General features: G+C 48.4%; 1 protein-coding gene across 5 annotated transcripts in view; it reads right to left on the bottom strand.

Annotated features, from left to right (window-relative positions):
• HNF1B (HNF1 homeobox B) overlaps positions 1 to 26,403 on the bottom strand; it is a 53,382-nt gene that overhangs the window by 5,396 nt on the left and 21,583 nt on the right. For 2 of the 5 annotated variants that reach the window (XM_015543751.2, XM_015543752.2), the window contains exons 5-8: positions 16,267 to 16,427; positions 10,462 to 10,597; positions 6,231 to 6,425; positions 3,464 to 3,582 (exon numbers count right to left, since the gene is read on the bottom strand). In XM_015543751.2, coding sequence (XP_015399237.1) covers positions 3,464 to 3,582; positions 6,231 to 6,425; positions 10,462 to 10,597; positions 16,267 to 16,427 — 611 coding nt within the window. The remainder of the gene's footprint in view (positions 1 to 3,463; positions 3,583 to 6,230; positions 6,426 to 10,461; positions 10,598 to 16,266; positions 16,428 to 26,403) is intronic. The other 3 variants (XM_007096034.3, XM_007096035.3, XM_015543753.2) reach the window with 2 other exon arrangements.

The raw sequence follows: 26,403 nt of genomic DNA, 5'->3' as shown, positions 1-26,403 counted from the left end.
AGGAGCTGCAGGTGAGACAGTCCCACCCTGAGATTCCTGAAATGTGATCCACAAGGCCCTGGGGCACGTCTGTCCTGACAATGGAAAATACTGGGATCAGATACCAGTTCAAATCCTGATTTTAGCCTTCTACCTACATAACCTTGGGTCATTTTTATGAGTGCTTAAAAATGGATATTAGAAGGAGAGCATTGCCTAATGGATTTGGAGTGAGAAGACCAGTAGTCTGGAAGTTGAGTTCCAGGTTCATCATCTGTGTGAATTTGGCCAGATCCCACCTCCGAAGCTCAGTGTTTTGCTCTGTAAGTCGGCCTCGCAGAATGGGTGGGGAAGGTTGGCCACGAAAGGTAAGAATGGAAAAGCACCCGGAGTGCTGCTATGGAAATGGGAGGCACTCAAAAAATGTTAGTTCTGAATTCATTCATTCACTCACTCACTCACTCACTCACTCACTCATATTTACTGAATGTCTACTATAGCCCAGGCATTTGGCTAAGCACAAAGGCAGTCCCTGCTGTATTTGCTTTTATCCTGGGAGTGAACCTCCTTTGACCCCATGTAGTTCAGTGAGTTACATTTTGAAGAAGTCGATAGAAAGTATCTCCTAAAGGATCACAGGTGGCAAGGAGAAACAGGGGGTTAGCACTCTGAGTACTTGACCATGTACCAGACACTGTCTCCTACACTTTGAAGATCCTGTGGTGGGGGGTGGGTAGGATTTTCTCCACGAGAGACGCAGAAGTGGTCTCGCAGGGTGAATCAACTGCCCAAGGTCACATGGCGAGTAGGGAAGGAACCAGGATTAATGCAAGGCTGCTGGGCTTTCCTAGAACTCTGGGGTGCTTCTACAGTAGCACTGCTCAGGATGTGTCCCTCTGCCCGGAGCTTCTGTGCACACTAATGGCCCCATTCGAGGCACACAGCAGCATGTGAAAGATTCGGAGAAGCCCCGCCTTGTGGTGTCTAACTTTAACCCAGCCGTTCACCCAATACTTATAATCAAGGGATCTTCCCCTCCTCACACCATGTGCCCCCAACTCCCAGCAATGGTCTTAAAACTCCTTTTGGAAAATAATACTTTAAAACAAAGAGAAAGCAGAATTGCCACCGGAACTCACTTCTGACCCTTTGCCTTGGGAACAGAGTTAGTGCAAATTTTCTTCACCTTGGTTCTTTCTGCTGTCAGGAGGCAGCACCTGTACCCTCACTTGACTTTGTTCTGCCCTTCCCCCCGCTTCCTCTTCTTCAGTTTGTAGGAAGGAAGTTTCCTGATTGGAACACCTATGTGGGCTAGATTTTACCCTTGTTCCTGACCGTTAACTCCACAACAGCAGCAAATACCATGGATATTTTAGAGATGGATATTGGAAGATAAATATCGTTTAGGTGGAAGGAGTCTAGGATTTAGAGCCAAAGCCCAGAGTCTAAAGGTCCAGCTCTAGAAGTGATCACCTGTTGGACCTTGGGAAGGTCACTCTCCACCTCTGAGCCTCAGTTCATTCCTTTGTACTAAGGAAGTTTCAGTAAAAAGAAATGATGAGATCCTGTTCATGAGAAGTGTAAACATAAAATACTATGTGAATAGTTTTATCCCAAGTGTAATCATCCTTCTTATCATCCCAGAAATGAGTCTACTACCAGACTCCTGGAATATCCAGGGACTTAGGGACAACTTCACGGTGGTTCTAGAGGGCTGTTCATGCAGCTTCAAGGTTGGCTGGCCACTCTGTCCAGTGGAGGGGAGACGCCATTTGGGGGCCAGATGCTCAGAGAGCATCTCCAAGTATTTTGATTAAGAGACAATTTCCTGAATTCAGAGGGCCTGTTTCAACAAGCAAGCATCAAAGTCAACTTGGGGAAGACAGGAATAATTAATCACAGCCCTGTCTAGGGCTGACCAAGCGGCAGATGGATTGATAAACCTTTCAAAGGGGAAGGTATTCCCAAGCAGGGCTGCTGCGCCTGGCTGCCCCCCTGATTGAGATTTGTGAGCACAGATAAATGTTTTCCCTGCTCACTACAAAGAGTGGGAAATCACACGGGAGTCGAAGGGCAGGGCAACAGGGGGTGTCCTTTCATCTTCCATTGGGTGAGAGAAGAGTGGCAGAGCCGGTCCCACACAACGCTCCCTCTCTCCCCAACTCCAGAGCCCAGCTACCTAGGCTGTGTGTGTGTGTGTGTGTGTGTGTGTGTGTGTGCGCACGTGAGCACGTGCACGCATTTCATGAACGCACATGCACACACCCAGGACATGCCAGGCCCTTAATCTACATGACCTCATTGAATCTCCAGAATAAGGAGATGTTACAACTCTCATTTTAAAGCTGAAGAAACAAGGGCTCAGAGAGGTCAAGGTAACCAAACAAGTGGCAAACCAGGAACAGAAGCTACTGCTCCACAACACTGCAGGACCAGGAGATGTGGGCAAAGGGAAAAACAGAGAACCTGAGCCCATGAAAGAACTTGCTCGGCAGCATGTGGCAGTGGAGGAGGTGTGATTCACAGGGCTCAGGTGGATAAAAGACCATCAACAAGACCAAACCCTGCTGAGAGCCACTGACATGAAGTTCAAGGTTGTTGCCTACTTATCTAGTAATCAATAAAGGCCAAACAGTTCCCACACTGCACAGACCCCAGCTCCTAAAAGGTCCTATTGTATTATTCTGGAATTGTCATGCATGCTCAGACATCTTGTCCTATTTCCTAACTCTCGGTGTCCCGTGACAGTCCAGCTGTCCAAGCGGCAATGATGAGCCGCACCTTTGGTTGTCTTTGCTACTTCGTCAACCCTGCGTGGAGGTGGGAACCAGCCATCCACTGAAAGAGTGACTAACCCTCTGGATTTCCCACTTTTCATGCACCAGGAAGTCAATTCCAAGCTTCTTGACAGCAGACCAAGTAAATGCAGGTCCCCTCTAAGGCCAGGTTGTCTACTGGGGCATCTCCATGGGTTGGTTGAATTGGGTCATTCTCTGGAGCTTACAGCGTTCTGGGTCCAGCATGAGTCTTGGACTGGGGGAATTGGCCTCAGGACCCTGACTGCTTACTCCCTTTTTCCATTGATTAACTTGTGGAAAATCCTCAAAGGGGTCCCTCTTGCAAAGCATGAAACTCTTTAGAGGGTGTGACTTTCCTGAGTCTCCCTTGGAAACACCTTTTCTATGGCTCACTGATTAATCTCCTGGGGAATACTCAGTCTCACTACCTAAAGGCTCTGTGTCACCCAGTCTCCAGTGATTTATCAAGCTGTAGTCATTTTTTGCTCTTGTTGGCAAAGCTGGGGGAGCAGTCAGTCCCTTTAGGCTGTGGCCCATCTTCTTTGCCCTGTGACCTCAGGGATTCCTCTAGCAAGTAACCAGGAGCCTGGGAAGGACCAGGCTTACGGCTCAGTCCACATGCACCACGCTCTCTGCACGTCAGTAGCCCCAGCCATTGCCCTCTCCTGACTTCCTGCCGGCATTACCTGTTTACTGGAAGACATGTTGGTAAGCGTACTGATGCTGCTTGTATCCGTGACCACCATCGCAGACGGAAACCGGGATGTGTGCGAATACTGGGGGGGTTCCTGCTTGTGTGTGTACACTGGAGAGACAGAGTGAAGACAGAGTCAAGCTGAGATCACACAAGCACATGCACAGCTACAGATACCCCATCCCATCCCATCACTCCTGTGTCCCCAGGCAGACGGAAGGGCAGTGGTGGTGGCGGCGATGTTTTGGAAGGCAGTGTGATGGGGTGAAAACACTAGCCATGTGTTTAAATCCCCGCTCAATTACTTAACTTCAATTTCCTCATCTGTAAAATAGGAATGTAGGGTTAGAAAACATCATGTGGAAAGTACTTTGTACCAAAGAGCTTTGCACAGTGTCTTTCATGTAGTAGTGGACAGCACTTCTGTTCCCCTGACTTTCAAGTGTTTATTTATTTTTGAGACAGAGTGAGACAGAGCATGAACGGGGGAGGGGCAGAGAGAGAGGGAGACACAGAATCTGAAGCAGGCTCCAGGCTCTGAGCTGTCAGCACAGAGCCCGACACGGGGCCCGAACTCACGGACCGTGAGATCATGACCCGAGCCGAAGTCGGACACCCAACCGACGGAGCCACCCAGGCGCTCCGTGTTCTCCTGACTTTCAATAAAATGTTAGGTGCCCAGACATCAACAAGTGGCCCCCTCAGGCATATGTGACGCATCAGAGATTTTAAGACAAAAAAAAAAAAGTTCTAAGCAGTTAGCAAACATAAACGAGCTGGCCAGCGCATGCTTGTTGTATCTGCCATGACTCAAGCACCTGGCCTCATGCAAGCAATTATAAATGAATTAACAATGATAATTAGACATGGATATAGTTAATTGTATAATCAACAATTATACAATTATAAATAATTATATGAATCTGGGTTGTTCCAGACTGCACTAAAATGACATCGTATGTCACCTCATGCCATCGCAGAAATAGGAAGGATGACGAAGGGAGACAAGATTCAAATAAAACCTCCAGGAGCATGTGACTCGGTTTTTAGCTTTAACAGTACTTGTTCACCAAGTCTAGAACCTTTTGAGTTCTGTAACTGACCATTAGATTCATATAAACTCCAGGTCATATGACCTAACAGAAGCATGTGGCTGTTGGGCCATGAGGGAGGGAGCAGTTTATTCTCTACCAAAGCATCCTCTAGTAGGGAATGGGGTAGATGTCACCACTTGCCAGCCCAGCTTGTCCTTCCTGTGGAGGGAGGCCGGTTATTTCCTGGTCCGGGGGCCCCTAGTTGGGCCTTGGTGGTCCACAGGTCACTGGTGACCAGTGTCTGGCTGTCCCACCTAGGCCTGGCCACTGAGGAATCCTGCCCAGGTGAGGGGGCAGGGACAATTGGGGGCATATTGCCAGGCCCTGAAAAGACAGAAAGTGGGGTATGACATATGGTCCCAGACTCTGCTACAGGCTATGGCAGATTTTTTTTTAAAGCCACAAAAAAAAAAAAAAAAATGTGATTGGAATGTGAGATGGTGCATAGAAACAAGCTCCACAGGCCTGAGGCGGGGACAGAGCCTGAGGATAGAAGGCCGAACTTGGTTGCTCTTCCTTAGACCCATGGTTCCGATTGAGGCAGCTGGGGAGAAACAAAACTCCCCTTCCCCATTCCTGCCTCCTCTTATTAAAAACTCCCTTAATAAACAATGACTTGCATTTCTTTCACTCTTATGCTCACCAAACACGGTTCATACCAAGTCTTACTTCATCTCCATTATCACTCTACATTATTATTTCCATTTTACAGATGAGGAAAATTGAGGCCCAGAGAGTGGCTAAGTAACTAACCAATGGCTACACAACTGGTAAGTCTCAGGACCAGGATTTAAGTCTAGGTGTGTCTGACTCCAAGAGATGATCACTCTATTACAGAGACTTCTCTGGTGTTCCTGTGGGATGGTGCCTGCCATGATTTCTCCCCAGACTTGTAGGCCAGGGGCTGTATCCTGACATGGCCAGAGGGCTGGGGGCCTGGGGCTCAGGGTGGAGGGCAGAGATCTAGTGGCTGGCTGTGGGTGGGAAATAAGTGGCTGAAAGACAGGACTGAGAGTAGGTATAGAAATAGGATATGAGAACTGGGGGGGGGAGGGGGGTTGGGGGAGGGGAGAAGTGCTAATATTCCTTATCCAGGATGGCATGCAGATGGCATTTTCCACCTGTGCTCATGATTCTCAATTCGAGATGTTCGGGGTGTGTAAATTGGAGAGCACGGGGATTCTAGAAGATTCTTCAATTTCAGGGAGGGCACATGGGATGCAAATTGCATTCCCACTCTTGCCATCTGGTAATGGCTGCTCAGACTTTCAGATTGAAAAGGCTAAGTTGAGGCTCATCAGGAAAAGGTACTGTGACTGATCGGTGATATCTTCCATGGGTACCAAAGTGGGCAACGGTGGCATGTGTCCCACACATGTGCTACACCCTGCTTTCTTTCTCCAACTCCACTTGTGTAAAGTGGGCCCTCAACTGTCCTCTTCAAACCTGCCCACCCCCCAGGAATTGGGCGGGGGGGATCTAGGAAAGGCACAGACCACAGGAAGGTCATGCTGAGACACTGTCTGGGTTGATAACAGGTAGAGAAAAGTGACCAAATCAGTATACTTCCAAGCAAGTACAGATCCAGAGAGGGCAGAGGTGGGTTGCGTAGGGGGCCCTTGCTGGTACCTCCGCCCCACCCCCCCAACCCGCCTGCGTCCTTACTGTGGGAGTTCTGTAGCTGAGTCACGGCTGCCATGAAGGGCTGCTGAGTCATGTGGCTGCCGGGGCTTTGCTGCATGAGGGGCTGCTGGTGAGGGCTGTGTAGCTGCTGGGAGAACTGGACAGGCTGCAGGGCGGCCAGGCTGCCAGCCACACTGTTGATGACAGGGACGCTCTGTGCTTGGGAGGTGTTGAGGCCTGTGGGAGCAAGAAGGAAAGATCAGAGGTGGCTTCCGGGAAGGGGAGGGTTGAGTGCATGGATGAGGTCACCCACCGAGCCCCTGCTGTGAGCCAGGCAAGGCTGAGCTTTGCTTGAGAGATTGCACAGGAAACGACTTTCTAGATCCGTTATACAGACAAAGAAACTGAGGCTTGGAGAGATCGACCTGCTGACATTCCACAGTGAGTTGTAGATGGAAATGGGCTTACACAGATCTGAGGTGTGAGAGTCTCCCAAAGTCACCCGGCACCTCCCAAACTTGAGGTTGCCAGGGCCCTGGGAAAGCTGCCTCTACTTGCCCACTCCCTCCAGGCCCAACTCCCTGAGAGGGCTGCCCGGTGCCCTCAGGGCACTTAAAGGAGGCAGATTAGTGCCCAGGCCTGTCTGTCCAGCAGAGGGCAGGAGTGATCAGGAACTCACATTTCGACAAAACAACAAAACCACCTCCACAGTCCTAGGAGTACGAAGCCAGAACACCCTCATTTAGTGGACTTGTGCAAAGACCCCGACAGAGGTCAGGTGCTCATTCTCTTGCCGATAGCAGAGAGCAGGAAAAACAGCAGACCTCAGCCAGTTCTATGAAGTGGATGTAACTCATCCAGTGGCACGGGGCTTGTGGCATCCAGAGGTCCAGGTACTGGGAGGAGGTACGACTCACTTACTGAGTCGTAAGTGAAAGGTTGACAGTTTACAGTGGTTCTTGCCATCTTTCTGTTCTGGGGGTGGGAGGCTTCTGTGGTACTGCTCCATGCCTGTGTCCTGAAGCCTCTTCAGAACCAGGGCCGGCACTACAGAGACTGGGTCCCTGGTCCCACATCTCTGGGCAGGAGTGTGGGGGAGACAGCTGAGGCAGAGTATGAGTAGGGATGAGGGGATCAGGGGCAAGACACCCTGACCTCTTTCCTGGGGCTGTCAATGTTCCTTTGACCATGCTTTCTGTGAAATGGGGGGCAGGATGGGAGGGAAGAAGAAAATCCAGAAAAAGGTGTCTAGGCAAGTGTAGAAGGGACAACTCGAGAGCCTTTCCTGAAACAGAGAGGGTTCCAGAAGTGGGTTTGTGGGAAGTCCTCCAGGGAGATAGCACAAAGACCTCAGCTGCTGCTTACTCAGGGCTTTAGCTGATACTGTTATCAGAACCCTAAAAGGCAAGGCTCCTGAGCGGAAGTGAAGGAAGAAGCCCCCTCCTGGCTTCCCTGGGTGGGGATGGGGCCAGGTCCTCTGATCGCCCTCAGACCAGCACTATCTCCCATTCCCCAGGGGCTCACCTGATACCCTGATATCCTGTTTCCCTCTCCTGCCTTCCACTGTGGTCTCAGTCTCCTGGGAGGCCCCAGATGCTTGCTGTTCCCCCGGGGAGCCCATTACAGCTGCTCTTTCGGGAAATCCCTGCCCAGAAAAGCAAATTACCCTGCCTAGAGTGGATGACATTTGAGGGCACAGTTCTGAAACCTGCCTGTGCTTTAGAGTCATCTGGGGGAGCTCTTTAAGAAATACACATTCCTCCGCCCCACCCAAGACTTAATGAGTCAGAACCTTCCGAGGTGAGGCCCAGGAATCTTATTTTCAACACCGTCTGTGATGCTGCTGTGCCTCAATTCCAGGATCCAGAGCCACTGATGTCATCCTAGCTCCCGCGAAGTGTGACTCGTGGCCTTTTCCCCTGCTTTCTGCGCACTGGTTCCTGCCCAAGAAGCATGTTGTGCAGCCCAGGGGATGAAGAGAGTGTGAGGAGTCGGCAGTGCTGGGGCCTTTGCTATCACTTCTCCATGGGCCTCTGTGGTCCCCAGGCAGGACCCACACACTCAACCCAACAGTTGGGCACATGAAGGTGCCTGCAGTAATTATTCATCCTGACACTCTGTAGGGTAGGACCATGTGTCTCAGCTGGGTTTTCTGTTGACGCTCACCATTGTTCATGCTCCCTCCACTCCAAGCACACGCACGCACGCACACGCACACCCTTCCAAGGGCCACCTACACTCTGGTGCTGCCCACCTGCAGTAGATTAGGACTACAGTGAGAAGGTAGACAAGTGTGGGTGAGGAGATTAGGAGGAACGAGATTAAAAAATATGGGATAGCTCCAGGAAAAATTTTAGTTCAGATAGTGCCTAAGAAAATATGTAATTGTGGGGGCGCGTGGGTGGTTCAGTCGGTTGAGCGTCCGTCTGACTTAGCTCAGGTCATGATCTCACACTCCGTGAGTTCAAGCCCTGCATCGGGCTCTGTGCTGGCAGCTCAGAGCCTGGAGCCTGCTTCGGATTCTGTGTCTCCCCCTCTCTCTGCCCCTCCCCTGCTCATGCTCTGTCTCTCTCTGTCTCAAAGATAAATAAAAACATTAAAAAAAAAATTAAAAAAAAAAGAAAATATGTAATTGTGTAGCTGTCGGCCAAAGCTTGATGTGGGAAGAAAAGAGGCAAGTGGGATGGTTCGTGTATCATTTTGGTTGTGGAAATAAAGAGGTGGCATATCTTACTCATGGGTCTTTTACTCAAATCTTCTAGAAGGCGAGCAAGCTGGGTTTAGATATCCTATCTCATTCTCAAACCCTGGTGTTAGTCTGGTTACCATATTCCTGTGAAAAGGCAGTAAGTTCAAAATAAATTTTTATTTGGTAAGCCCTCTAAATGCTTCTCAACTCCCATTTCTCTCTGCAAAGAAATGCAGGGTGCAACCATTTCTTTAAAAAAAATTTTTTTTTAAGGTTTAATTTTCAGAGGCAGAGAGAGACAGAGTGGGCGGGGGGTGGGGGAGGGCAGAGAGAGACACAGAATCCGAAGCAGGCTCCAGGCTCTGAGCTGTCAGCACAGAGTCCGATGTGGGGCTCGAACGCACAGACCGTGACATCATGACCTGAGCTGAAGTCGGACGCTCACCTACTGAGCCACCCAGGCGCCCCTGGGTACATCCATTTCTGAGCAGTTGAGGATACAGTGAGAGCCACACATACTCAGGAAAGCCGTGCCTCCCGTAGGCCCAGCCCTGTTTTGCCCTCAAAGAACACATAAGCCGTCTCCTCAGAAGGGATGAGTTGCTACTTTGCTGGGGCTGATTTAGAGAGAGAGAAGAGAGAAACAGGAAAAGGTGATAAAATACAGAGGAGTCGGTGCAGCCACAAGGGCAGAGGAACAATGTCAGTTAAAACAAAGATGAGCAATGCGCCTTCCTTCGATCCCTCCTGAGACTTCTTGGGAGCGCTTCCCAGGGTCACAGTGGTGACTTGGCCTTAGCTGTCACGACTGAGCTGAGAATACACTGAACACTCATCCACATTAGGATTCTGAGAGAGCCATCCACAGACATGGCCCCAGTCAGCCTTCCCATGCCCTGAACTGGCCCATCTGTGAGGATGTGGAATGAGGGCCTCCTAGACCTGGGAGGACCTGATCCATTCACCAGTCTCCAGCCATGTTTCTCCTTAAAGACTCGGAGATGCTCCGCCAGTTTCCCTCAGAGCTCCCTCTCACTGGACTTGCACCACTGGGCAAACAGGCGTCCCATGACCACATGAAATTCCCTGTTTAGAAGGAAGCCCATTGTTGTTCCATCTTTGCCAACACAAAGAAACATCAGCATAACTTTGTGGAAAATCCACCGTAAACTTAGTGGTCGAAATGAACACTAGACAAAAGTATAAGCTATGATATTATACATACTCACGCCTTATAGATTGGCAAGCATGTTTCTACACACTATTATTTAATCACCTCAGCAACCCATTTTACAGATGAGGAAACAGAACCTCATTAAGGTTAATGATTTGCCCCAGGATGTACAGCTGGTGAGTTGTGCCCAATATTCACCTTGATTCTGTTATTTTCTCTTTCTTTAGGCTAAACAATCCAAATATGGTTGAGGAGAGAGAAAAGGAACTAAACAAGTGGAATCAAATCCTACAAGTGGTGGGTGAGTTTGAAGGGGGTCTGCTAGGAACTGTTTTGAAACTCAGGTTGACTTACTTCCCACACTTCTCCTTACCTACCCCCGAAGTTTTCTGACCAAGAACAGAACTTACTTTGTGCAATGGCCATGACTCCAGAGAGGGGGGTCATGATGAGGTTTTGAGATTGCTGGGGATTATGGTGGGACAGGCTGTGGATATTCGTCAAGGTGCTGACGGGGGGCAGACCACCTCCTGAGACTGAGATCTGCTGGAGAGAAAAAACAAAAACACCATGAGTGGAGCTGGGATTGCAAAAAGCAGTGTCCAAATTGACATAACTCAGGGCACCTAGGGGCTCAGTCGGTTAAGCGACTGACTTTGGCTCAGGTCATGATCTCGCGGTCTGTGGGTTTGAGCCCCGCATTGGGTTCTGTGCTGACAGAAAAAAAAAATTTTTTTTAATGACATGACTGAGCAATTCCTTGGCACAGCTCATTCATTCATTCATTCATTCATTCAGTAAAAATTATTAAGCATACACTGAGGCACATTTCTAGATGCTGGAGATAGAGAAGTAAAATACCCAATAATCCCTTCCCTATGGTGCTTCCAGTGGTTGACTATCTTTTTTTCTTTTAAGTAAAAAATATTTTTAACATTTATTTATTTTTGAGAGACAGAGTGCAAGCAGGGGAACGACAGAGAGAGGAGACACAGAATACGAAGCAGGCTCCAGGCTCTGAGCTGCCAGCCCAATGTGGGGCTCGAATCCACAACCCATGAGATCATGACCTGAGCCAAAGTTGGAGGCTCAACTGATTGAGCCACCCAGGTGCCCCTCATTGGTTGACTATCTCTGAGTTCCTAGCCTGCCTTAGACATTCTTCTGCCCATGGGGTATTAGAGGACTATCACTTGCTTAATTTGGAAGTATCCTCTGTTCTGCTCTGTACCTTGTATATTATTGGTGCTAAAGACACATGGCTGCTAAAAATAATAACTGAAGAAATGCTCTGGGAGAGCAGACTGGGGACCAGGCAGAAGTGCAAGAAAGCTTTCACGGACTACAGGCTCCATTAAGTACCACTTGTACATTAACTTACAAACTTCATGATAGTTCCATAAGGCAGATACTTCTGCCATCCCTGTTTCCCTGATGAAAAAAACCAAGGGTCAGAGTAGATATGTATAATGCCTAAGATCCAATAACCTAGTAAATGGTATATCTGGTATTCAAACACAGGTCTGTCTGCCTCTAGAATTTGAGTTCTTTTAGAGAACTTCTTTTAGAGAGAAACTTTCCCCACCCCTGCAATTCTTATCAAGGGTTGCAGGGGGATCAGACATCATTGGGCTTCTCTACCTTTTCCAAATCTCCACTATCCATTAAAAGATTTTTATTTTTTATTTTTTGGTCAAGGAACTGATGTTGTAATGAGAAAGCTACTAAACAATAAGCCCTCGGCCCCAGGTGCCCCCATTCTGTTTCACCATTATATTTTAGTGATAGGTTAGTAAGAGAAAGCTACTGATTTTCACGTGTTTACTTCATACATCCTTTTTTGGGGGGGGGGATCGAATCCTTTTATTTATTCCTAATAGTGTCTTTTCCTTATTGATTTTCTTCATTTCTCCAAACGTATAATGACATCACAAGCACATGTGCTGATAGGGTCTCTTCCTTGCTAGTACTCATATGTGTACATGTCTATTGCATTGGTTAGAACTTTCTAAATAGTATCAAACAGTAACAGCTGTAATAGATGTGCTTGCTTTGATTCTGATGTTTTCAGAAATGCTTCCAGTGTTTCCCCATTAATTATAAGGAGCTATCACTTTCACACACACCCACACCCACTTTTGGTGATGAAGCATTTTAATACTTACAGTTTTAAAATAATTTCTAAAATTATTAAGAAAGGGTGTCTCAGGCCACCTAGCTGGCTCTGTTGGTGGAACACATGACTCTTGATCTCGGGGTTGTAAGTTCAAGCCCCACGTTGGGTGTAGAGATTACTTAAAAATAAAATCAGGAAGGAAGGAAGAAAAGGAGGGAGGGAGGGAGGAAGGAAGGAAGGGAGGGAAGAAGGAAGGAAGGAAAGAAGGGAGGGAGGGAGAAAGGAGGAAGAAAAGAAAGAAGGAAGGAAGGAAAATAGAGGTCTCCCATCATTGTGAACTGCTCCAGACATTCTTGATGGTATCAGGACCACTGGGAAACGTTTTAGGGTTAGGATACAAACATTCAGTGTCTGAGTAACTCAGTTGCCCTTCCTCCCAGAGCTTGTCAAATTATAGGTCGCACACCAGCACCCAGGTAAGACACTTTCTCCCACCTTGACCTGGTCAGCCACAGAGCTTCCAAGGTTAATTTGAAAAAGAAAGAAAGAAAAAAACCAAACAGGTTTGTTTGTGTTTTTAAAATGGGCATCGAGAAAGGAGTTGGGGGGGGGGGTCACGTGACCAAGAAGGAATTCCGACCACATCAAACAAGAGAGAACCAGCCTGTTTGCTGGACTTGTTTTTCAAAATGTCAGAGTCATTAAAAAAAAAAAATCAGTAACCTGCCTTCGGACTTCCTTTGGGTAATGTAGTCCTTTGGAGAAAGTCAATGAAGTGACGGTAATCTCTCCTGTTTCAATGTTTGATTTTAATGGTGAAAGACAAACGCAGATGCCGACGATAAAAACAACTTAAATGTGCATGGCTTCAGAGTCTGTAATGTGCTTCCACTGACTGTCCTCAATAGGTATCGACACAGCTAGGGAGGGCATTATTATCACTGCCCCTGTGTTACAGATTAAGAGTCTGATCCCCCGAAGAGTTGCAAGACTAACACTAGGTCCCTTGACTAGTGAGTGAGGAAGCCAGAATTCAAACTCAGTTTTACTAGAGTTCAAATACTTACTGTTTGGGGGTAACCTTGGTCAAGTGCCTTCCCACTAAAATGCAACCATTCTTTTCTATTTGTCACCAAGACTGAAGGAAGCCCGGGGCTGCCAAGGACGCAGCTGGGTTTGAATTACATGAATGCTGCCATTTGCAGAACTTTCACCTATGTTAAGTGCTTTACTGCCTACAGCCTAAGAGGTTAGTGTTATTGCCCCTACATTGTGGACAAGGAAACTGAAGCTGAAGAAGTGAAGAAATTTGCACAAGAAGTGGTGTTGGTATTGAAAGCAGGCCATTTGCCGCCAAGGTTTTTCACTGTTAGGCTATACTGCTTCAATGTGAAAGAATCCAGAATGTGCTTTTTAATTATTATTATTATTTTTTAAGTAAACTCTACACCCAGTGTGGGGCTCAAACTCACGACCCTGAGATCAAAAGCCACATGCTCCACTGATGGAGCCAGCCAGGCACCCCAGTATGTGCTTTTGAAAAAAAAAAAAAAGGAGAGGGGCACCTCGGTGGCTCAGTAGGTTAAGTACCTGAATTCAGCTCAGGATCTCAACATTCATGAGTTCGAGCCCCGTGTCTATGCTGACAGCTCAGAGCCTGGAGCCTGCTTCAGATTCTGTGTCTCCCTCTCCCTCTGCCCCTCCCCTTTCATGCTCTGTCTCTCTCTCAAAAATAAACAAACATTGAAAAAATTATCTATGAAAAAAACAACAACAAGGTTCAACATACACAAACTGCAACCCTAAATCTGGCCAGCTTTTTGTCAATGCATTTGGGTATGGGAGAGGGGACAGATAGTGCAAAAGAAAGCTCAAATGATCAGCAGCATTTCCCAAACTAATTACTGGGGTAAGATTTCCAATTCACGTCCCACTGACAGTTAGTACACAAGAGATTGTCACTCCTCACATGGGGCTTACCCAAACGACAGCGGAGCTATAAGCAGCCCTCACACCAACCCCATGACGCAGGCATTATTACCCCCCATTTTATAGATGAGGAAGCTAAAGTTAAGCAACATATCCATCTGATTGCTGAGCCCAAGGCTTACACACACTGGTTCTCTTGCCCGTGTTATTTTTAACCATACTCCACTCTTGCCTTGGTGGACCACAATCTGTGATGCACCTGTTAGATATTAACAGAAAACAGATTCTTGAATTTGGGCATCCAGTAATAGTGACATAACATATGAACCAGGGTGTTGGAGACTAGTAAAAAGCTAGTCCCTGCAAACAAGCTTCCAGGTGTTTGCTAACGTTGAGGTGTGCTCTCTTGGTCAATCATCAATCCAATAATATACTGGCCATTAGGGCACTGCTGAGCAGAACAGGAAGCAGAAAGTGTGTCTGCAGGCTGCCTTTGGAGCAGCCCCGGCTTGGGGTGAGGCCACTTGCCTCTTAGGAAAAAGAGCAGGAGGGTGCAAGGGAAACCCCAAGGACCTTCAAGCAATAGAAGCAGAGACTTGAAGGATTTCATGCACTGAGAAGTCAAGACTTCTTCCACAAGACCCTCTTCCCCAGGGCAGCTTGGGCAATCCTTACTCTTAACCTGTTTGGGTCTCAAAGTGACTCATGAAGACTTGTCTGTGCCTCTTACAAAGTAGCCACACAAACGGTTTTTCATGAAGAAAAGGCATAAGGGATGAGGGGAGGGAAAGGGGGCTACAAAATGCCTCCCTCAGGAGCGCCTTTTCATTTTTGTTTGCACAGACCACTACCAGGGAAAGCAGCTCGCGTCCCCGAGACGAGAGTTGGCCGAGCCAGCACTCCTCTTGGAAACTACACTTTGTTTTTCCTCCAGGGAGCTGGGGACTCAATCACCTGTGACTCACCATTCCTGTGTTGCCTACACAGCACACACGTCAAGGTCTAAAATGGCATCTGCTCCCCGTCCCCTTCCCCCACGCCGGCCCCCACCTGCCCCTGGGTCAGACACCTTGAGGGAATGTGTGCGGCTCCACCTTGAGCGTGGAAGCCAGGAACCTGCAGCTCCTCCCCCCCAACCCCCCCACTGAAACATGGAGCATGACCCAAAGAATAAAGTTTTCCATTTCCTGCCCTTACTCGTGTCGTAATGCTTGTTTCTCTCCGGGGCTGCGCTCCCCTGCACTCGTGCTGTTAGAGAATGAGAGCCTTGAAAATTCAAATTCAAAAAGAGTCTATTCCTCGCCAAGTGTGCTAAACTTACATCTGGGTGTGGGCTGTGGTTATGATTGTAGAAAACTTCAGTTAAAGAGAGGAACACTGACATTAACAATAACACCAGTCACTTCTTGAATATTTAACACGGTGCTGAGTATTTCCCTTGTTATCACAGTTGTTCCCCCCAACAACCGCACTGTTATTATGCCCGTTTGAGACGGAGAGTGGTTCAGTAACCTGCCCAAGGCTACACAGCTATTAAATGCTAGAGCTGGGATTTGAACCGGGTCACTGGAACTTCAAAGTCGGTGCTTCTCACTTTCCTTGTAAGCCTCACCTCGCCCTGCCCCGCCCCACCGCCATTTTGTGCCCTGCTCTGCACTGACATACCACCTGATGTCCCAGTTCAAGAAGCCTCTCTCCATCTCCTGCCACCCACTACATCCTGACTTAATTTCTCTCCTTGCCGGCACCAGGGTGTGGTGAAGAGAAAGAGGGGGCTTGTTTCAAAGTGAAATACTCTCTAAGGTTAAAAGACTGGCTTTGGAGGCCTTGGGGGGTGGTGTTACGAATAAACATTTTATCAACACAAATGTCATTGCCTGCCCCAAAACAAACAGCGTCCCACCCGGCTTGCTCCTTTATGAGGCATTCAATCAATAAAATGAGAGCAGGACTCTGTCAGATTTATTGGCTAGGTTCAAACCGAACACCTCTTCCACCCGCCAAAGGCTGGGTCACCAGCTCTACCTTTCCGTCCCAACTCTGGACAGCCCCCGTTTTCCCCTCCGGGGCTACAATGGCTCATTGTTTGAGGCAGGCCTTGTGAGAAGTTGTGTTTGTTTTGCCTCTTATCTTATCAGCTCCAGAGCTACAATGGCCCAGGTGTACTCACCATTTTACCATCAGGTGAGAGGAGATTGTGGCCAGGGTCCAGACTGGCTGGAGAGACTTGCTGTAAAACAGACTGGCTGGTCACCATGGCATTGTTGCCATGGTGACTGATTGTTGAGGAGGAAGTGACCTCATTGTTTCCCTGCTGGCTGTAGCGGACTCCTGCAAAACAAGACAGACCCAACAGCAGACATGAGTGCCCCCAGGGCCCTGGAACACACATTTGACTCCCCTTGTTTTCACACAGTGGATGACAAGAACCCAAAGTTGCCTTTTCCTCCCCTGTTTCCTATGAGAGACACTGGCTGGCTTTCTCCACGGTAAAGGCTAGAGTGGACTCTACTTAATTTTGGAATGTAAGCTCCTTGAGGGCAGGACATTTTTATCTGTTTTGTTTTGTTCATTGCTGTATCCCCAGTACCTTGCCACTTGGTAACCACTCAATAAATATCTGTCAGAGGAATGAATGAATGAATGAATGAACAAACGAACGAGCGAGTGGACAAAAGGATGCTGCTTATTCTTGCTTCAGCATACTTCTTGCAGGATTTGGGGGCTGAGATTGGCCTTCTCTTCCTAACTAGAGTATTTCTTGTATTCTTCAAAATGTCTTCTAGAAATGTTTCCCTGGCATCTCTTGGCAATGTGGGGCTGCAAAGCATGAGTAGACCCGTCCTACAAAGAGGCACTTGTCCAGGGAGCCCTGTAAGAGCCAGAGTGGAAGGCATCGGTCTTTGCACACTACTATTATGGCTGAGCACAAGAGGCCGGGGCTGGGGGTGGGGAGGGTGTTGCACACGGACAGAACAGGTCAGGGATGGGGCTGTAGCTGGGGGTCTGTGGCTCTGGAACTCACATTCCTTTGATGGGGTCCCATTTGGCTGACTTCCAGGGCCCAGGGGAAGGCGAGTCTGCCAGGAGGTGGGGCAGGCAGCACACACAGGCAGGATGTGGATGCTTTAGTAAACCACTGCAGTTAGGTCTGCAAGGGAGGGGAGAACCAAGCATGTTTATAGCCTCACTACTCTGGCCCTCCCTCTGGTTCAGGAACCAAAACAGAGGTCTGTGCTCAGGAAAGGAAAAGCACTGGGCAGAGAAGGCGACCGAAGGGGTGCAAGTAACCTGGACCCAGTTTGCAGAGTCCAAGTCCTGCTAGATGTGCCCGTGAAACAGACAAAGACAAAGCTGGGGGCAGCTGGGGCATCTCACCCTAAGCTCAAAGCCTACAAAGACTGTGTTCTTGTGTTGTACTTTGGACTTGACAAAAAGGTTTGGGGGACCCTATTTCTACCTGCAGGAGAGGGAGACCAGTGCTCTGGGCATGCAGTTATTTGGAGGGGTGGGCCAACTATCTGGCTGCACTTCTCCTTTTGCCAGCTTTCCCAAGACAAACCATTACTGTATAAAGTATACTGATTCTATTGGTCTGTTTCCCCCTGTCCTGCTTCCTGCTTCCCCCTGGAGCCCCACCTGCCCAAGGAGGCTACAAAGCCCCCCTTCCCAGGGGCCAGGCAAGCTGCCATAACCAGCAGCCTCCAAATCACTAAGATGAAGCTTGCCAAGAGGAGACCCAAACCAGTCTTCTGGCATCATCCAAAGGACATTACCCAAGGCTGATATGACCTAGAGCTTAAGAGGGCTGGGAAGAAAACAAATGCTAAGGCAGGGTTCTAACCTTCAAGAGCAACGTGTTTGACTCTGCGTGGCTTGATGAATGCTCTATGGGCTTCCTCTATTGGTTGCTGTCCTCATCCTTTGATTCAAGGGGCTGTCAGTGGGGGGTGACGGTGGCAAATTGGAATTTGGTGGTTATTGGTCTGGGGCACCACACTTTTGGGGGAACAGGAGCCATGAGGTTAAAAGGAGGAAGGCTCCCCTGCCTCTGAACCAACACCCCCTCCCCAGTCCTGCCCGCGGTCCTCCACACCTATCTGCAGTCCCTGCGTCTCCTATCTCCTACCCTCTATTCATCCCATTGGATCACACTGGGTCTTTTTTCTCCACTCACATTTACCACTGGGCTCCTGGCAGGATACATCCAACAGCTCACAGTGTTGTGACATAGAAGAAGAAAGATCTGTGCCTTGTGAGCTCAGGAGGCAGAGAAGATCCAACAGAAAAGAGGGAGGCAGGTTTCAAAGCAATAATAGGAAGAATTTTCTGAGGAGGGACAGTGGGAAGACTGTGGGCTCAGGAGCTAGACAAACTCAGGCTCAAATCCCACTTTGCCCTTAGGAGATGTTCGATCTTGGAAAAATTACTTCTCTCTCTCTCTCTGTGCCTTCGCCTCCTCTCATAAAATGGAGGGAACACTTCCTTCACAGGGCAATTTCTGGATAAGAGAATATATCTAAAAGTTTCCTAGCATGATGCTAAAGAAATGGTAACTATGGGTCGGGAGGCAGCTAGTATGGGGATGGACCCCAGGATATTTGCCCTAAGACTCTAGAATTCTAGGCAACTTAGGGCAGATTCTAAGTACTGAATGGAATGACCTGTCCATGGAGCATAGTTCCCCAAGAATCCTACTCTGAAGAACCACTTATGTGTTTTGCCCTGGAAGCTACTTGGGAGGCAAGCCTGGCTCCTGTTTTCTCGTTCTTTCCTTTTGGAGGGACTGCACTTCACCTTGTTTTTCTCTTGCTTTCTCTGACTCCCCGGCCCGCTATTTACCTCCCCAAGATGCTCTGCTCCTGAGTGAGTGGTGATAACGCTGGGAGTCAGGTGTGTGTTCACCTCCCAGCCTGTCCCCATCATCGATTCAGCCTCAAGTCAAACAGACTCTGGTTTTAGCCTATTTAATTTGGCCAAAGGAAGAGGGCCCGTCCTCTGGTGATCAAATATGGGTCACAGGGAGGCTTCTCCCCTACTGAAGGCTACATAATTATGTATTTAAAAATAATTAACCAAGGATACCCATAGGAAACAAAGCCTTCTTTAGGAGGGAGCCTGGCAGAAGAGCGTCAAGGGCCATTTGTTAGAATCCAGCCAGGGTAGCCCAAGGCTGCTGTGGTTTTCAAACCTTGTTTTCTCCCCCAGCACAGCTTCATGTAAGGGTGGAGCTGTTCTGTTTAAAGACAGAGGGGCCTTGGGGCGCCTGGGTGGCTCGGGTGGTTAAGCATAGGACTTCAGCTCAGGTTCATGAGATAGAGCCCTGCATCTGGCTCTGCACTAACAGGGTAGAGCTTGCTTGGGATTTTCTCTCTCTCTCTCTCTCTCTCTCTCTCTCTCTCTCTCACTTTCTGCCCCCCCCCACTTGTGCTTTCTCTCTCTCTCAAAATAAATAAATAAATAAATAAACTTAAAAAAAAAAAAAGAAAGACAGGGGCCTAGGCCTCTGGCTAAGGGACAGCTTTGGGTTGGCAGGCAGGGGATCATCCCTGTTTGATCTCAGCTCGGCCATCAGTGTCCTGGGTGAGCTCAGCTTCCTCATCTCTGAGCCAGAGGTCTGCCCACTGTTGGGGGTGGGGGTGGGGGGGTGCTGTTCTCACTGCAGAGTGTGGTGGGAGCTGGTGGGGCTGCTTGCCAGCTCCAGATTCACCTGTAACCTTCCCCACCGGTGCTTCTCCCACCAAGGAGTTTGGCAGTCACTCTGGACCCAGAGAAAGTGGCTGTAATCAGGTAGCCACCTTAAAGGGGATGGAAGGTGTATCACAAAGTATCCACTGGCGATCCCCCAGAAATAGGTGTTCTTGTCAGAGGAAGGAAAGAGGCCAGGTCCTTGTGTATTTCACAAACTCAGAAGGGTACTTCAAAGGAGAACCAAAGTGGAGGAGGCTCTGGAGCCAGGCAACCTGGGTTTGAATCCTGGCTCTACCACAGATTAGCTGTGTGGCCTTGGGGAAGTTACTTAACCACCCCAAGCTTCAGTTTCTCTGCTGTTAACAGTATCTGCCCCTTAGGGTCACGGGGAGGAAGATGAACGACTCAGTGGATGTGAAAGTCCCCAGAATGTGTTTGGCACAAGATACCTCATTCCTTCTACTTTGGGACTGTCTTTGTTTAAAAGACATTTTCAGGAGGCTGAGGTTACAAAACTTTATTGAGTACCTATCATGTGGCAGGTACTGTGCTCGGGGAATGGAGCACATTCCCTTCCTCCTTCACCATTGCAAGCTCTGAAAATGAATATACCACAAGGGCTCTGGGTTACGATGCCAAAGATGCCAGGTTAACAGCCCCAGAGGCCCCACAGGAGATATGACAACACTAGACGTGGCCCCGTACCTTCCACTCTCTTCCTGGATCAAGTCACTAATTGGCCATGCCCCCATCGCTGGTCCTATGAACCACGGCATAAGCAGTAAACGTCATCCCAGCTAGACTCTAGTGACAAACACATCAAAACGTGAAAGAAGCTTGTGGGTTCCAGAAGCCAGTGTCTCCACATTCCACTTTCTGCACCAGCACCACCTCCAAGGCACTCTTCTCACTGCTGGAGCTTGGGATTTCTTTCTCAAACAAACTTGTACCACGTCACTGCCCTGTTTGGAAACCTATGACGGCCCTTCGCTGCCTTCTGGAAAACCCCCAACCCAAGACTAGCAGAATGGGGCCTTTGTGACTCCAGCTCGCCTTATTTGTATCATCTCTCATGACATCCCATACAGCCATGTCGGAGCACCTGCCGTTCGTCACATTGGCCCTGCCATCTCCTGCCTCTGTGCTTTTGCTTCTGCTGTTCCCTCTGCCAGGAAAGCTCTTCCCTTCTTCTCCATGCCACATCTTTTAAGAGGGTTAAATGCCATCTCCTCTGTGGAACTCGCTTTGATTCATTCTGATAGTTAACTGCTTCGCCCTTGGTATTTTACATGCAGTCAAGACTCTTACAGCAGGAGTCGGACACCCTGCACCATAATGTTCTGATAATAGGATACTTCTTGTTCCCTCTTAAAGGAAGGGATGACTTTTTACTCATTGTTGCTTCCTCGGAGCCTCACAGAGGGCCTTGGGACTGTGAATATTTCCCGAATGAAGGAATGAGCCCTCAGCTGCTTTGAGCATTCATGCTCTAGAACAAGGGAGCATCCCTCTGGCAGAAGGAGAGAATGCTGTCAGTCCTGCGGGAATGTTGGTATTGAAAGTGTGGATCTGTTCCAGTTCTACTGACAAATATGGGATAATCTGAGTGTAACATGAATTTCACACTTGAGGAATTCAGAAATCGGCACCCAGCTGAATGGAGCCACAAAGGACACTAACCATACTAGTGTGTGTGCACGTACATACATGCATGTGCACGCATGCGCACACGCACACACACTCTGAGCATCTACCAACAGTTCACTGCATGTGCTATAAGCCACACTGATCCGCAGCTAGAGTTACAATTTTCCTTCCGATTTCCGACAACCCTCCTTCTCCTACTTCACATTAACTCTCAAGCCACAGCCCTTCTGATGCCTGCTTCCGAAGGCAAACTGCAGGACTGTTTTCAAGGTAAAGGGCCATATTTATCATTCTACAGCATTTATGCATTTCCTAACCACGTAACAGGTGTAAAACTTGGCTAATGTTTTTGTTAGATTCTTATCTTTCTAAGGGGTGTCATTGAAGAAGTTTTGAGTATTGTGTCCTTAACCCCATTTTGTTCCCCATAAACCCTATAGTTTTTATTGGGTTACTTTACAGAGCACAGTGGTTTTTATGATGTGAATGTTGGGTTCTATAGAACTGACCATGTATCTGTTTTCAAAGACAGACACAACTGCCTTGTGGAAGGGACCCCAGAGAGGACCTGCTCAGGGAGTAATCAACCGTGGGGACTTTTCAGAAACCTGTGCTTCAGGGGCTTAGAACTATAGCCCTCTTAGAGCTTCTAAAATTTTTTTAAATGTTTTATTTATTTTGGGGAGAGAGACAGACAGAGTGTGAGCAGGGAAGGGGCAGAGAGAGAGAGAGGGAGATCCAGAATCTGAAGCAGGTTCCAGGTTCTGAGCTGTCACAGAGCCCAACACAGGCTCGAACCCACGAATCACGAGATCATAACCTGAGCCAAAGTCAGATGCTTAACTGACAGGGCCACCCAGGCACCCCTCTCTTAGAGCTTCTAAAAGCAGCTGAGATCCCAATTCCACAATTCCAGAAATCAACAGGACACCAGCAATTAGACACTTGAAACTAATACCCTCTTTCTGTCTCTCTGCCTTGATGATTCTGGACCAATCAACTTTTGGGTCTTGGTATTTTTATCTACAAGATGGGCATATGGATCTTCCTTCCTCAGAAGCCATAACGATGAATGAATTAAATAAGGTAAGAGAAACACCGGGTTTTGCTCAGAGAGAAAATGCCAGGCAAAGAAAAGAGCAACGTCAGCCAGGAAAACATGACCAGAATTGCTCTTTTTAGCAAGAAGAAAAGTGGGAGGTGTGGCCTCCTGGGCCATGTGAGGTTCAGCTTGCCCCCACGTGGCCTTTGGTGCTGAAGCGAGGGGGTCCTTTTTACTGGGGTCTGTGAGCCTCACCCAAGGATCTGGTGGGATGCCTTTCACCCTTGACATTTCAAAACCAATCTCCCATCCCTGATAATGCAGGAATGTTCCTCTGGCTGATGGACCTCTGCCAGCGCGAATGAGCGTCCCAGCCACCAACAGAGTAAACATTACTCAACTGGCCAGAGCTCTGTCACACGCATTCTTCCCCTGTGTTTCTAACCTCATGCAGAGCACAGCCCAACCCTGTTGGGTCTAGAACCTGGGAATTTAAACCCAGGCAAGCAGGAGCGTGCGACAGAGAAAGCTCCTCCCAAAGGAAACAACTCTGCTCATCAGTTATGGGTAGACAGAGCTGTCTTTCCTATGACGCCAACACATACGGCCGGGGAGGGGGCCAGGCAGAATTAGGCCCGGGAACCTATCCTCAGAAATCCATTTCCCCTCTCCCCACAGAGGAGTCACTTTCTTGAGAAAAGAGGCAGACACGCAAATTATTCAGTCTAGTGACCGTCTGAGAGGCTCATCTGGGATAAAAGATTGTGAACTGGGAGGTCCAGAAATAAAAGCTTTAAATAAAGGAGATAGCACGGCTGCCTCAGTTTCCTCACTGGTAACACGGGACTACCACCAGCTCTTATTCTCATTTCCTCCCCTCTGGGGATAAAGATTAACATTTGTGAAGAGTTCAGATTAAAAATCCGAAAGCCTGAGAGGAAAAAAGCTGATGCAAGGCGGAAGCAGTTGAAACACTGGGCTGGGTTTTAATTCCACATCTCTTTCTACCCGAGGTGGCTGGGTTAGGAGCCCAGTTCCTAAGAGGAGAAATACAGACAGGCCTGCGGGGACGGTAAACATTCTTGAACTCAAGGAGTAAAAGTTGAGTGATACTTAAGGAAAGCCCACAAACTGGTTTTCTTATAAAAATCAAAGCAAATGTAACCAACGGGGGAAAAAAAATCGTCTTCCATCAAAAGCATCTTGGCCAAGAACAGAAGTTGACCTGCACAGTGCACCTGAGAAAATCACACATGTAGGAGGGCCACAGAAACCGGCCACCATGCCTGGTCCTTACCGGAGAGCCCGTTTCTGCAGGCAAACATCAGATGCTTTGCAACAAGCCCTTCAGCCCGGAGGCCACTGTTACAAGTGAAAGAAACCAGGCCGGCACTTGAGAACTTGAGAAGTCCTCACATCTGTGAGTGTTTTACGCAGCCTGCTCTCAATGTGTCACGAATGCCCATTCGACAGAATGGAAAGCTGAGGTTCGAAGAGGAAGAGGTTATTTTCACTACCTCTTGTGAAGGGGCCCCCAGCAAGTCAGCGGCGTCCTGAAGCCGACCCTTCTTCTTCTTCTTCCCTGTAAGCCCCAAATTGATTCCAGGTAGGTTGAGCCTCCATCGTGACCCCCCAAGGAGTTTGAAATGATTTTGTTTACTCGTTTCTTGACTGTCTCTGTCACTGGAATGTAAGCCCAACGAGGGCAAGACCTTGCCTGCGGTCTCCACTGTGTCCTCAGCACCTCCCACAGAGCCTAGCCTGTGAGAGGCGCTCGGTAAATATTGGTGGAATGAGCAACTGATGACCAGGTTTCACATGGTCTGTGGAGCTGAGCGGTGCAAAAGCGACAGTGGTATACATTTCTCCTCTAGGTCTCCTGATTTTGCTGAGGTTAGTGGGAGGCATGCCCCTTAAAGAAGGAGGAAGGGGGAGTGAGAGAGGAGGAGAAAGCGAGAGTAAAATATAATCAAAATAGAAATAGCACTGACACATTGGGGTGATTTTGTGTTTGAAGGCGCAGGGTGAGTGCACCGAGGAGTAGTACTTACGAAGCAGCCTGGATCTCGTTAGTGCTTTACCTAGTGTGAAAAAGGCCAATGGGGGTGCCTGTAGGGGGCCTACCCATTCCTGACTTCTTGGGGCCTAAGCATAAGTCTCACTACCTGGGATGCTTAAAGCAGGTGGGGGGTGGGGGGTTGAAATGGGTGCTTCCATGGGCACAGGCTGGGCATTTCTAAAGGTTTGGGGCTGCGGGTGGGAAGCCCGAATTTGGACTCACTCTGTTAGAACCCAGTTTGAGGCTCATCGGGTTGATTTTGAGGAAGGATCAATTAATGGGAATTTACTGTGGCAACACTAAATGTCACTTAAATGCCTTTTTCTCCAAAGGAAGCTGGAGTGAAAACTTAGAAGGGTTAAAAGTGGACATCGTTAGGCCTAAAGGCTGTGAGGACAGACAGAGCCCTGCCGCAGTCTGGCTCCTGGGGTCTCTTTTCTCAGAGGCAGCCTTTGCAAGGAGGGGTAATGTAGCTGTAACAAAGGCCCCTGGGCTTGGCTGGCGAGGAGGACGATGACGCTTCTAGTGGATCTGGGGAACGAAGAAGGCTATAAAGCCATCAGCAGACTGAGCCACTGGGTGTCCACACAAAAGTAAGGTCCTAAAAACAGACATCTGTATTGTGACTGAAAGGCTCATAAAATTGCCTTAGAAAGGAGAGGTTTTCCACTGCGACCCATTCATAAGCAGGGCCCCGCTGGGAAGTGACACCCGGGGAGAAGATCCTTTGAGGCCTGGCAAGTGTCAGAGCTGCCCCGTTACGGGAGTTTGCCTGGCCAGACCCCAGCCTCTTCATCACCACCGTTGGAGGCAGCTCCCCCAGCAGCAGCAGCAGCAGCAGCAGCAGCAGCAGCAGCAGCAGCAGCAGCATCATGACAGATAGCCATTGGGTACCAGCTCATGGACGCTGGTCCCAGGCTGCACCAGGCATCGGGGTGAGGCTTTGGAGGTTGGATGATTACTGGCTTCCACTGAACAGGAGCACCAGCAAAGCACTCAGGGAGCAGTCCCCCAAGGATGGCAGCTGCTTAGAGCCATCTCTCCAAATGACTCTGATCTGCAAAAAAAAATCCAGGCCCTTTTCTAGACCTTGGCTCACTCAACATAAACTCAGGAAGAGCTATTCTAGCTCTTTTCTTGTCCAAGACATGCTGGTAAGAAATTATAATAGGAACTAATGTAGTAGAGCATTAAGCTGACTAGTAGAACTAAATTAAACTAGTAGACTAAGCTAGTAAACTAAACCAGTAGAACATTAAGAGAAAAAGAATAATAATATGCTCTCTTTTATGTTGAGAGAGAGAGAGAGAGAACAAGCAAGCACATGTGAGCAGGGGAGAGGGGCAGAGGGAAAGAGAGAGAATCTTAAGCAGACTCCATGCTTAGCACAGAGCCCAACATGGGGCTCCATCCCACGACCCGGGGATCATGACCTGAGCTGAAATCCAGAGTCTGATGCTCAAATGACTGAGCCACCCAGGCACCCCAAAAATATGTTCTTTGAAAACTTCCTGGTAACATTAAATATTGGAGGTTATGCATGTGTGTGTGTGCGTGTGTGTGTGTGTGTGTGTGTGTGTGTGTGTATACACTGTATACTTTGGTTAAGCAGTATCAATGAAAGTAGAGCTGGATGTCATTGTTTCTAGAAAAGGGAAAATATGCTTTAAATCATAATATGTACTATGTTACGTAAAACAAGACAAACTATGGAGTTTGTCAGTTTAACTCTAAACCTGAAAAACAGATTACAAAATAGAGGATTTATGTATTCGGGTTTTGGACAAGAAGCCCTTCATAATAGATATGGTCAGTGCACAAATAATGGAATGTCCACCATGTGCCAGGCACAGGTTATGGACTGGAGA

Source organism: Panthera tigris, chromosome E1, assembly GCF_018350195.1.
Source record: "Panthera tigris isolate Pti1 chromosome E1, P.tigris_Pti1_mat1.1, whole genome shotgun sequence".
Lineage (NCBI taxonomy): Eukaryota > Metazoa > Chordata > Mammalia > Carnivora > Felidae > Panthera > Panthera tigris.
The sequence above is the reverse complement of the archived record's forward strand: the minus strand, read 5'-3'. Positions and strand labels throughout refer to the sequence as shown.